General features: G+C 33.8%; 1 protein-coding gene across 3 annotated transcripts in view; it reads right to left on the bottom strand.

Moving 5' to 3' along the window:
• Positions 1-719: 719 nt before the first annotated feature.
• The window catches only part of LOC134529867 (uncharacterized), a 71,588-nt gene continuing 58,870 nt past the window's right edge, over positions 720-13,437 (bottom strand). For all 3 annotated transcript variants that reach the window (XM_063364388.1, XM_063364389.1, XM_063364391.1), the window contains 2 exons: positions 8,615-8,798; positions 720-6,139 (listed from right to left, as the gene is read on the bottom strand). In XM_063364388.1, the coding sequence (XP_063220458.1) occupies positions 5,989-6,139; positions 8,615-8,798 (335 nt within the window). In that variant the 3' untranslated portion in view covers positions 720-5,988. The remainder of the gene's footprint in view (positions 6,140-8,614; positions 8,799-13,437) is intronic.

Below are 13,437 nucleotides of genomic sequence, written 5' to 3'. Positions count from 1 at the left end.
GTGAGTACCGTGCCAGGTTCAGAGGACTGTCAAACATCAACCGAGGCATGTAATAATGAATCTGGCTGGCTGTGTTGTACTCAACAAGGTGATAGTTTTATGTACTACTTTTCAAATTCAAGCTTTTATTATAAACAAACTACAGAGTATTCCTCACAAATTTTAACATACTTATCTCAGTGTTTTACATTATATTTACTATAAAAGCCAAATCATAATATCATCTAATAGACCTACAGTAAAAAAAAAAAAAAAAAAAAAAAAAAAAAAAAAAAACTCGTACAAAACTTTTCTGACACCACAATTGCAGCACTCAAAAGTTGAAAAAAACGTGGATTTTATTCATTGACCTATCTTTGTTTTCTGTTCAAAACTGGTGAAGTTATGTTATAAAAAATTGAACTCACTTTCTGAAGTAGATTCATTAGGAATACCTATACTGCCAAAGCATTATTTTGATTTAAGATTCACAGACATTCAACTTTCACAACTTGTCACTTAATTGAGAGGAATACGTCAGCATATTCCTAAGGCCCAAGCTACACCAAACAACAGTCGCTGAGCCACACCCACTGTAATGTCTGGAACTCTCAAACAATAGTGAGTCACTCAAAAAATTTACATTTTTAACATGTAAAATTTGAAATACAAACCAAATTGTGCACTGAAATAAAATTTTACGAGGTTGTACTGTGCAATATAATATTAAAAAATGATAGTGACTAGAAAAATAAATAAATTTTTTATTAATCACCCCAGTGGCAAAATCACCATGATATATACAAACACCTTAACGCATCAGTGTCACGTTGGTTGATCACTTTTTACTTTATGTAAGGTTTATATTGATTAACATTGTTTCTTAATATATATTAACATACTCCATTTGATTTCAAAATTGCTTCACTGCTACTTACACAGGTTTTGAACCAGATTACACATGAATAATTCAAATTAATTTTCTTCTTGAAATGTGTACTAGTTCACTGATAAACTCTGAGCACAAATCTTGAAAGCTGCATAATGTTAACTATGAACATTTCTGCAAGGAGTTTTCATCAAATGAGCAATTACTATACTTCTTATAACAAAGTATTCTACATGTTTTGAAACAAATAGGAAAACCATTAATAATTCTTTACGAAGTATCAGGTTATTGTATATAAAATAATTATGGAAAAAAAACCTACAACATTAAAGCTTTTTGTTGTTGTGATGTTTACAATGTGAATGGCTATTAAACCAAATACATATTTTTAAGAATCCCTCAATAACCCAAAAACTTCATGAAATTTTAATTAGTGTGACATCTGTTCTGTTTATTTAGTTTTGAAGGTATCGCTAAAACTATAATTAGTTTAAAAAACAAATTATAGTTCCTAAGAATTATAAATACACTAACAATGATGAAAACTCCTTAAGGCAGTAAAAAACATTTTTTGGTGACAAATTAAAGTAAAATAACATTAAGTAATTTCACAAATTTTTAAAATTTCTTGTGCAAATAACAAATAAATCAGCTCTTCTGATAAACACTAATAATTTCAACTGTTCCTAAACAATAGGCTTATGTGTAAACAGAACACTGCTGCTATGTACTAGCATCTAATAATTTTTATTTTGAAATATCCACTAAATAGCAAGTTTAAAATGTGATAAATTTTTGATTCAGAAAAAAAAAATCATGCTTAACAATACAAAAATGGTCCCTTTACAAATATATTAACAATGCAATTAATAATATTAATTCTTGGAAGACATTAAGTGAGCAATTTCAAAATGTAATTTTGCAACATTTAATTAAATCAAAAAGACTTAATTAATAAAAACAAGAAACAAACAATGCATAATATCACTTTGTGTGTAAACTGGCAACATGTATAATTGCTGGTATATAACATTCAATTAAATAAACAAATTTAAAAATCATAAATTTTACTAATGTTGACACAACTAAAATTAAAATTATTTAAGGTATAAATTTATACTCATCTGTGGAATAGTTCTTACAATATTATAAATCATTAACAAAAGTATGCTATAGAAGTGCTTAGCTGGATTGAATATACACATACCCACATCCACACTCACACACACACACACACACACACATGCATCCACACACATGCTCACACACTCTCACACACACACCTACTTATTGTGAAGTTATCATGAAGTCTTTTATGACCATAAAAATGATGAATAAGAGATAAAATAATTATATTTCTAATAATAGTAAAACCAGTGGCATAGCGTGATATTTTTAAATGGGTACCGGTACGGTATGCCCAATTGAGCATATCCATGAAATAAGTTTGAAATACATAACATAAAAATATTGCAAACCAAGCACATTTCAAGACAAATTACTCCCTTGTTTTCAGTTAGCAACATTTTCCCTTTTTTTCAGGAGTGATGAGACTTTCAGTTTTACTTTAGATACACTGAAAGCTTCTTTTATGCATAAGATTTTTATTCCCCTGTTGCTGATCATCACATAAGTTTTATGCTGACAGGCTAAAACAATCAATCACATGAGCCTCAGATATTCGTTACACAGAGGAGTTTTGTACTAGAACTGTAATAGTATCACTTCTGGTTATTGTTATGAATGATTTTTCTTTTATCTAAAGCAAATTTCAATAATGACCTCATAATTTCTCATTTGGTGATTTCTTTATTTCAGTTCAATGTCCTCTCACTTCACTCTCATTACAAGCTATGCATTGATGAAATACCTATTGATGAATTAAATCAATAACAAACATTCAAATCTTGCTTTTAATTAATATAGACTTAACCAAATTGCACCTTATATTATCAGTTAGATTATAAACAATTCAGTGGTTACAGTTTCCAATACAATAATAAATGTGCCTAACTTGCACATAGGATCACCAGGGTGGCCACGCTCTATCACAAAACCAAATTCCATGTTTATTCCAAGAATTTTAGAGTTTTTCTAAGAAACTTAGTAAAATGTTACAATTTTATTAAAAATACTAGTAGCTAACCATGCTGATTCCATTAGAGCTGAAACCGAATTAACAATTTAAAATTAAAGATCAATCATTTAATAACATATAATTAAAAAGTATTCCTGTAAGACTATATGTGTTACTTCTGTGACAAAAAATGGTTTCTCCCTAAAAAAAAAAATTAAGTAGCTCTTGTACACTGTTTAAACTATTAAAATAGCAATCAACAACAAAATTTTACGAAAATTCCAGCACCGGTATAAATTATACAGCAAAGCACAAGGGCACAACTATAATTACTTCAATGTTATCTTTAAAAGCTGCCAGGAATAAGAACATTATAATAAATTATTAACATAAACAATTAAAATGTTCACCAATACTTCTGTTAGCTGAGCACTACAAAACTAGTTACTAGCTTTAAATACTTCATAGAAAATCTTTCAATCACAATAAACTGCACATTATGAATTTAGAGTTGTAAAAGTAGCTCCCTAACTGCCCATCCTATTTTTTTTTACTAATATTCACTAAAAGAAAATCACTTTAATAATGGCTGTAGACCAAATATATATTAAAACACTAATTGTAATAGTAAAATATTAATAAACACACAAATGTTTTCTTAGCGTAGCCCTTAAATAAACTTAATCTTAAAGGCACTAAACGAAAAAAGAATTCTGGCAGTATCCGCTAGTCTAGTTTCTTTCTACGTTCAACATAATTTCTTTGTTTTATTCTGCAGTAGAGGATCCAGTTATAACGTGACAAATCACGGTAATAGTTTTCGGCCATGACATCCGTTTGTTATTACCGTCCGACAATTGTCAGAAACACGAGAGAAGGAAGGAAACTGAGCGGGGACATCCTCCCGCCGGCTGGTCCCTGGTCCCTGGTTCCAGTGCACAGTGCACAGTGCACAGTGCACAGTGCACAGTGCACAGTGCACAGTGCACAGTGCTCACAATGGCACAAGTGATGTAGTCTGCAGGCGCGACCAGTTTTTTACATCAGCTGTACAAACAGATAATTCCGATGGCTTTCAAAAATTCACAGCTTTCTCATGTATTTCTATGCACCAAAAAAATTCACGGCAATTTCAAGAGTTCCTAAGTTTCCCTGTCGAGTGGCCACCCTGATCGCAGCTCAGCTTCACCATTTAAATTTCTTGGTTTTTGATAAAGGTTGTAATTGTTGTCCACCAAAATGTTATTCAGGGAAACAATTTTATGGTTTTATTTTTATGAAGATTTAGTCTTTTTTTTTTTAAAAAAGATTTCTGTGTTATTAATGTTATGTATTGCCTTTATTCATTAAATATAAGTGTGTAATTCAATAAATATTTCTTAATACTTATATCATTAAATAGTCTCATTTTGATTGACACTTGGAGCATTTATACTTAGTGAAAAGCATGTCCACAACAGAACTACTCAGAAGAAATAAAAATAAATCTGCAAATTTTTGTGCGTTTAAAACATGTGCCATCATCCATGAAAAACATGTAACTAGTGTAAGAGATACAAGATTAAAAAAATTAATATTAATTTTTTTTTCCAATCCATATAGGTCATACATTCTGGAACCAAATTCATTATAAATAAATCTCATTCAATCAATTTACCATGACAAAAAATTAAAATTTTTGTAATTTGAGTTAAGTTTTGTCAAATTGCTGGCTGATTTCATGTTTTCAGTTACGTTTCAGTGCTAAATAGTGTACAACTTGCATTTCCATGTTATGTTGTGTTTATATGCTTTGCGGTGTTATTTAGGTTTTATCGCAATTCACCATATAATCTTGTCCGTACTAATAGCATGACCAATTTACCATTGAAATAGGGAAATTGAAACACTGCCACAGAACCTGCTTATTATTTAGAGTCGCAGATAAAAAACAACAAACTTGTTTGGCAAGAGAGAGACGTGTGGGAATGTCTAGCCATGCCTCTGTCGCTGGCATGCAGTGGATCGTAACTGCGTAACAGAAGCCAAGGACTGCTTGCGTTGTACGCAGAGAGTAATTAGCAAAGAAACACTTGGTTGCTGGCTGAAGTCCCAACTCTAACAAGAGTCCTATATAAAATATAATTTTTTTTACTTATTATTTTGCAATAGAACGCCAGGCATACTGGCATCATATGACGATACACCACTGCTAATAACAAGTACAAACACTATACATTATTATGCAGATTGATTAATTTAAAAATGTATTATGTATGCAACAATGCCTATGTACCATATCAAAAGTACATATGCTTTTATAGAAATAGTGATTAATAAAAATTACTTTAATGAGCCAGAAAACCACAAAGCACTTAAGCATTAGAGTACAATGTATTTCACCTTGAACTAGATTTTTATTATGTCTTTCGCTTCCTAAAACATACTTTTGAATTAGTCCATTCATATATCACAGTATGTCAATAACAATACAGTTTCTTAATAGAAATAATAATGGCATTATTAGATTGTTTGTTTGAGTGTGTAAACACACACTAAGTTTCAATATTGAAATATATCTGCAATATTCTGGAACTGATGCTATAAAAAAGACATCAAAGCTAAATTAGACAACAAGCCTAAAGATACAATGTTCTGATTTTATGATTTAAATAAGTTTTAATCTTTTGCTACAGTCACATTACCATTGCAAAGTAAACAGGAGACAATGAGAAGATTAACCAACAGAAATAAAATATGAACTTTAATAAACCTTTCATATAAGTCACTTAAGATTCTTCAGTATGTTACATTTTTTAAGAGCTGTGTGTAATATTCCATTGTGTTCTTTAAATAACCTATTTTTCATGTTACCGTCTATATTTGTGATAAAATATTTTGTCACTTATAAATAAATATATTATTTGGTTAAGAGGGTTAACTTGTCTCACCAATTCAAAAAAAAAATGTACTGTGTAAGTAGACAAGGAAACCATATAGGTAAATGTGGTGTGGTGTTGCCAGCAAGTAAAATGAAGCTCCGAGGCACCATCGAACAGTGCTATCAGGTTGAAGTGGTGGCGTACGACTGCCGCCCAGCCAACTCCAGCAGGTATCTGTCGGGATTGTTGACCCAATCCCTGGGGTTCAGCTTCACTTGGCGCGCCTGCTCAGCTTGCTCCACCTGCCACTTCTTCACGTCGTGCTGATTGTTTCTGAAAGGAAAAATACCTTACAACTTCATAAATGTAAATTATTTATTGACGAACAAGACGTCTCTGAACACACAGCTACGTTTAGCAAATAATGCAAAAATTATTAAAGCTTTACAATTAATATATTTTACAGTTTAACAAAGTACAAAAATTGATATAATGTGCATTTTTTTCTACAGACTCAAACTAAAAACCAAAGTTTGAAAAAAAATTAATATCCTTGCACAGAAACCTTGGCAAGCGAGAAGAAAGATTATGATGACTTCTGGGATGGCATTGTAACAAGTCATGTTTGTAGTTAAAATACAAACTTCCTTTTTCACTCATTATTTCCAGCAATGGTTTTCCCATTTACACCATTTCAAACAAGATATATTTCTGGGGCACAATTAACTAAAAGTCTTTGGATTGCCTACCAGTTTAAGTCAACAAAAAAAAAATTGGCCAAAAAATTTCAATATTTTCTACTATTTAATAATATTCTATAACAGGTGGACACTTCACTATTCAGCAGCACATTACCTTTCACACCAGGTCTTTAAACTTTAAGAAAATTAAAGAAAACGTTTTGTGATCCATGGCAAAAACAACCTAAAGCGAAGGAATGCCAATTGCGTGAGAGAGCACTTGTCCACTTGTGAGGCTACAGAGCGGGTAGTCTGTGCGGTCTCGCTGTCAGACTCGAAAGAGAGATGGCGAAAGGGAAACTGAACAAAACGTTAACTTGTTGTACACTCTCACACACTGTTTGGCAGCTACCTTAGTTTTCAAAGCATAAACAAACTGTTTAGTTATAACAACATATAGATTCTTGAAAAAACATTAGCATCAACATTTTGCCACACACAAAGTAATTTTGCATATATTTTTATTGTGTTTATGTAATGTACATACTTAAATAATAAGGATTTAATTGATATATTGTATTCATTGTGATGTTCAGAAAAAAATACTTAGTAACTTTTCTATCCATTCTTGCATATGCAAATGTGTATCACAACAAATTGTAATCTCTACTAAATATAAAAGTGTTGGTGTCTGTAAGTTAGATAAAATTATAAAAAATAAAAAAAATATATTGGAAATGGCTATTAACATTATATAGAAATTAAAATATATTTTTAAAATTTTTTATGTTTGCTTGTTTGCCTGTCAGTTGGTTCCAGCATCAAGCGAAAACTACTTATAGATTTTGATGAATCTTTTGTTATCAGTAAGGAGTTTTGCTAATTTTAAAACTATGTTTAATAGTAAAAATCTTATCTCCAAAGAAAATCAAGTGAGAGATAGAAACTGAGCATGAATAACTTAAATAATTAGTTACGTAAAGTGTGTTTACAATTTTTTGAAATTGGACCGCCAAAGGTAGTGAAACAGGGGTAAGTTAGTTTTTATAGTAATAAATCATAACTCCTAGCATAATAAGCGGAATGTAAGAAACTAGAACATACAATACATGATTTCACAGCATGTTTTTTCCTTTACCATTTGTCTATATTCGACTGCAAAAGGGGTGAAAAAGCACGTCAGTTTTGTTTTATTTTAAAATTCATAGAAAATGAAAGAAATTATGATTTCAAAACTACAGCAAGTATCTTTATGTCTCTTTATACCGGTCTCTACATGACAGGTTCTGATTTAAATATCGCTGATATTATTGAGGCAAGCTGTTTGCAAGCACAGTAGGGACTCGGGTATAGCAGTGGCAACGTTTCTGCACAGGATACATAAATTAATGTTTCTTTATAGTTGCAATCAGATAGTGCATGTTAGATTGCTTAAAAAACTATTTTCATTATTAATAAAATACACTTGACACAGGTTGTACCAAAACAGACACAAAGTTATCATGGCGCTAAAGATATACCACTTCACCTATAAACGTTTTTCAAATCTATGAACTGTAAAATACTTGATCTCTTTTTCCAAAATAAGCACTATAGGCTGAAACATTCTCATATTTCATAAGTAGCTACCAATTTTGCAATGTACAGACATAAAATAAGTAAAATAAACACTTGTGATATACAAACCTTTAAATGTGTTTCAAATTAGGGTGTAATGTGCCTCTGAGATCAAAATGACTGAACTGCACTCCATGAAGCGTGAGACTGCTAGGAGGGGTGGACTTCCATCCTTTCACGAGCGGAAGTGAGAACGAAAACGTCAAAATTGTGCCCGACAGGTCGATTGTGCCTGACGGAGGGATTAAGAGATGTTTCATTGCAAAAATAGTCTCTTATGTAAATCTTAGCTTTGCCGATAAGTTTTATTACAGGGTGTTGAACTCAACATCTCTTACCACTCAACCTGTTGTAAACAGACAAAGTTGGTTATAGAAAGCGATCATATTCAAGAAGGCTTTCAGACGTGGAGGGTATATCGTTTGTCTTTTGGGACAAGCGCCTGTCCTCAGTGCACCTTGCTGGGCACAGCCCTTCTCGTTATGGATGGATGATGGTAACAAACATTTACCTGTCTTTAACAGAGCCGCAACCCCATACTTCAATGCTGCCAACAATGTAGGGGATACCACAAAACGTCAGTCTGCTGAATCCTTCATCCACTTGTAGGCATGGAGCTTTCTTATCACTTCCAGCATGAATGCCTTTTGGGTAGCCACGAATAGATGAATTGAAATAAAGCAGTTTTGGGCCTCCTGTACAACAATGCAATCATTATTAAATTTAAGACATTCACATAAATAATTTAAGTGTAAAATATTTTAAAACTAGTCGGTGATGTAGTAGCAGAGACCAATGCTATAAAATTATAACTGTACGTTTTTCCTACTTTTATAATATTATAGTTGGGGAACATGCAGAATTTTTTTCTTGCCATCATTAAATTCTGCTAGCATTTTAAATCTCAAAATTTTTAGTTTACAGAAATTTTTTTTGTTTGAAAATAAAAATTGCTAGCAAAAAAATGTTTTCTGCTAAAACAATTCACTTCATAAGGTGCTGTGATGTCACTGTGTGAAACTGCACTTTGCACAGATCAATTAACCTCTTCTTTTGTAAAGACGCGTGTGTGCGCCGAGGCTTACAAGTGGAATGGCCTGCGCAGCCCTCCTACGTCAACAGCACGCCACACGCGGCCATGCATGTCCTGTGCCAGGGATACATCTCCAGCGTCTCCTGTCGCCCACGTCAACAGCACGCCACATGCGGCCATGCATGTCCTGTGCCAGGGCTACAGCTCCAGCGTCTGCTGTCGCCCACGTCAACAGCACGCCACACGCGGCCATGCATGTCCTGTGCCAGGGCTACAGCTCCAGCGTCTCCTGTCGCCCACGTCAACAGCACGCCACACGCGGCCATGCATGTCCTGTGCCAGGGCTACAGCTCCAGCGTCTGCTGTCGCCCACGTCAACAGCACGCCACACGCGGCCATGCATGTCCTGTGCCAGGGATACATCTCCAGCGTCTCCTGTCGCCCACGTCAACAGCACGCCACACGCGGCCATGCATGTCCTGTGCCAGGGCTACAGCTCCAGCTCCTCCTGTCGCCCACGTCAACAGCACGCCACATGCGGCCATGCATGTCCTGTGCCAGGGCTACAGCTCCAGCTTCTCCTGTCGCCCACGTCAACAGCACGCCACATGCGGCCATGCATGTCCTGTGCCAGGGCTACAGCTCCAGCTCCTCCTGTCGCCCACGTCAACAGCACGCCACACGCGGCCATGCATGTCCTGTGCCAGGGCTACAGCACCAGCGTCTCCTGTCGCCCACGTCAACAGCACGCCACATGCGGCCATGCATGTCCTGTGCCAGGGCTACAGCACCAGCGTCTCCTGTCGCCCACGTCAACAGCACGCCACACGCGGCCATGCATGTCCTGTGCCAGGGCTACAGCACCAGCGTCTCCTGTCGCCCACGTCAACAGCACGCCACATGCGGCCATGCATGTCCTGTGCCAGGGCTACAGCTCCAGCTTCTCCTGTCGCCCACGTCAACAGCACGCCACACGCGGCCATGCATGTCCTGTGCCAGGGCTACAGCACCAGCGTCTGCTGTCGCCTAAAGTAATCTCGTCGCGAGGTACCGAGGAAGCCTGAACCCACCCAACCAACTGTTTGCAGACGGCCCTCTTTGAAACAGGTTAATATAGGAAATTCGCTGAAAATCAGCGTGACAATTGATGTTTGGTGCTCCTGGCGGAATGAGCTGGTCATTAGGTTGCAAAAAATACCATTAGCACAAATATTTTAAAGTTTTATTTTCATGTTAATTGTTGTTTAATGGATAAATTGGTCATTAATAACTACAGTAGAAGTGTGTAGAATGTTAAATTGCAATAATTTGCAAACTAAAATTTTCCCTAAGTCTTTTCTGGGTTCCTGAAGGATTAAACTGGGTAATTAACTCGCACAGAAGTTCAGTATTTACTAGTGATTTTTTTAATAGTTACTTAATTTTGACATATCTAGTTTGCATTTGCTATTAATATTCATACTTAATTGATGGAAACACTGGTTGTTTATTTAAAGTGTAAGCTGTGGCTATTAAAATGTGAAGAAACCAAAATTTAAACAAGTGTAAAAAAAGAGAATAATTGCATGATTCTAACATACTTTCATATAAAATTCATATAAAATATTATATTTTCTGCAATGAGCACCAGTTTAGACCTTAATTTTTGTTTGCTATATGTTTTTTGCAGTCTGAAGTAATAACTTGCATAATTTGTATTACCGGATGTTGTTAAATGTTAAGCGAATTTTTGGCGTTTTGGTATGATATTTACATTTGAATTTATCATAAAATTTTGAAGGTGGTTATTGATAAGGTTGCTTAAAATCATTAATGAATAGTCACAATCCCATACTTCAATGCTGACAAAATTGTACAGGGTAACAAAAAAAGTAAGTCTGCTGCTTGAGATCAGTAAAATGTTTGGGCAAAGAAAGTTCTGAAACACCACCAAAAATACTGTTTACTTAGCTTTCCACACAAATAATTTCCTTAGGACATAGAAACAATTCAAAATTCACATGCAGACCTACAACATAAAGAACCTTCCTTCCTACCCTTCCTACCAAATTTATGTAGCAGAGTAAGAATAGATAATTGTGGTGGTTAGACTCTTTAAAAAAAAAAAAACTAATTTATAAATATAAACACAAATATTCACTCACATATACATACACAAATAAATATATCGACAAACAAATACATACACACACATGCATACATATACAATTTCAAAAGGGGCCACTACTATCTTAATTAGAGGTGGGATGATACCACACTTTCCATACTCAATTCTGTATTGTTTTTTCAGTTCGATACTTTCGATACTCCAGGGAAAAATATTTTCCACAAAGTAACAATTATTACAAATAACATAAATTAGTTTTAAACTATATAAATTCCCTCTTTATTACAAAAATACATACTGTAAACAACTTTAAAGACTAACGACTTATATAATTATAATTTATTCTGATGTAAGCCTATTGGTTATCATAATTATGTCTAATAAGCTGTTCTAGTACAGTAGAACCCCTGTCATACACTTTTCAACGGAGGGCACAAAAATGATGTATTATGCGGGAAAGTGTATGAAAAGGGAATGGCAATAATAAATTTTTTTTCCAATCTAGCATACCAGCACAATGTCAGATTAAACTTAAAAATACATAATGTGCAAATAATTGCATTATATTAATGAAAGATATGAATTCATTATTATATATAAATATAATAAAACCACCAGAAATGTAAAATACAGTCCATAATCAAGTAAAGCTGACATGAGAAACAGTGGCCTTACAAAATGTTAAGAAGTCCTTTCTTGGAGGGGAGGGAAGTCACCAAGCCTAAATTAGAAATAAAAAAAAATCAGAAATTTTTGCTTGTTTGTTTTATTTTACAAACAACTTTATGCAACAGAACAATTTTCAATAAAATTTTAACTTGAGAAACGTAAAATACAAAACAATCCGATCGTAAGAAAACAATAACAAACGGGTATATTCAGTTCAAAGATTAATGAATGCACAAAATATGAGATCCGTGCCTTGGTAAAGCGCGTGCACCATTTTCATAATCATTGCTAGTTTGCGCCACTAGTCTCGCTTGGTGCTGGCCATAGATGCTACTAGCGAAGTGCACAGTCTTCCTGATACTATCCATATCTATGGTGCGATAAAGTTATTTTCTTACGTTTGCAAAGGTAAACAATGAACGTTTTTCAAAATAAAAGCATTAGAACGTAGTTTATCAGGAGGAATATAACAAAACAATTGGTGAATTTTAGGACTTTTCCGCTTTGTAAAAATGTATGAAACTGGAAATTAATGATTTTATAAGTGTATGTTCCGGGAAAGTAAACCATTGTAAATATAGTACTTTCGGCAGGACCCAAATTAATCGGCATATGACACGGGAAAATGTATGAAACGGGAACATATCATTGAAGTTCTACTGTAGTTGTATTTTGTACGATGGCGACTCAAAACTTAATTCAATACAAATGAACAAGCATTCCGGTATCAAAAAAATGTATCGAACTTACAGTTTCGATACTCGATACTTTGCGATACCGTCAAGTATCGAAGGTATCGAGGTATCGAAGTATCGAAAATCCCATCACTAATCATTATGCATTCTCAGCAGATTTAAAAATGTCTCTAGCTTTTAACATTTTCAATAGAATTTTTTTGTGTCTGTAGGAGAGCTTAATTTCTCTTCGTACAAGATAATTTTATTTATTCTTAGTTATAAATGCTGAAAGTGTTATAATAAAATACCAGAAAAACCAACCTTGATCAATGTATATTACAAAAAAATAAAATTAGCAATGTCTCCTAAGGCAACAGATTACTGACAATGAAAAATAAAAATTGCTACCATGTAATACAATGAATTAGAAATAATTTTTTAAAATATAAAAAAAACCTGAAAACTAAAAAATATTTATAATAAATAAAACTAATAATCTACATACAAAATGAATGAAAGGTACATAACCGAGAAGTTTCCAATAATGTAAGAAGTTTAAAATTTCAAAAACTTTGTGTGTTCAGTCAACACTACAGTATGGAAAATGCATATAACTGGGATAAGCTGTCTCTCCCAACAGCAAAATTATACTAGAAGGCTAATTTGGCAAAATGGCCACACAGTACAAATAACATCTGTTTCTTATCTTCTTATGAAGCAGCTTTCTGACATGAACAAAAAAAAAGTACATAATCTCATAAGCTGAATACTCAGCATCAAATTAAAAGAATAATATGGCTTTAATAAGCTATCCTATATATAATCAGTGTTGTTAAAAGTACTCGGAA

This window comes from Bacillus rossius, chromosome 2 (genome assembly GCF_032445375.1).
Source record: "Bacillus rossius redtenbacheri isolate Brsri chromosome 2, Brsri_v3, whole genome shotgun sequence".
Lineage (NCBI taxonomy): Eukaryota > Metazoa > Arthropoda > Insecta > Phasmatodea > Bacillidae > Bacillus > Bacillus rossius.
Note: the sequence above shows the minus strand (reverse complement) of the source record. Positions and strands in the feature narration are given on the sequence as shown.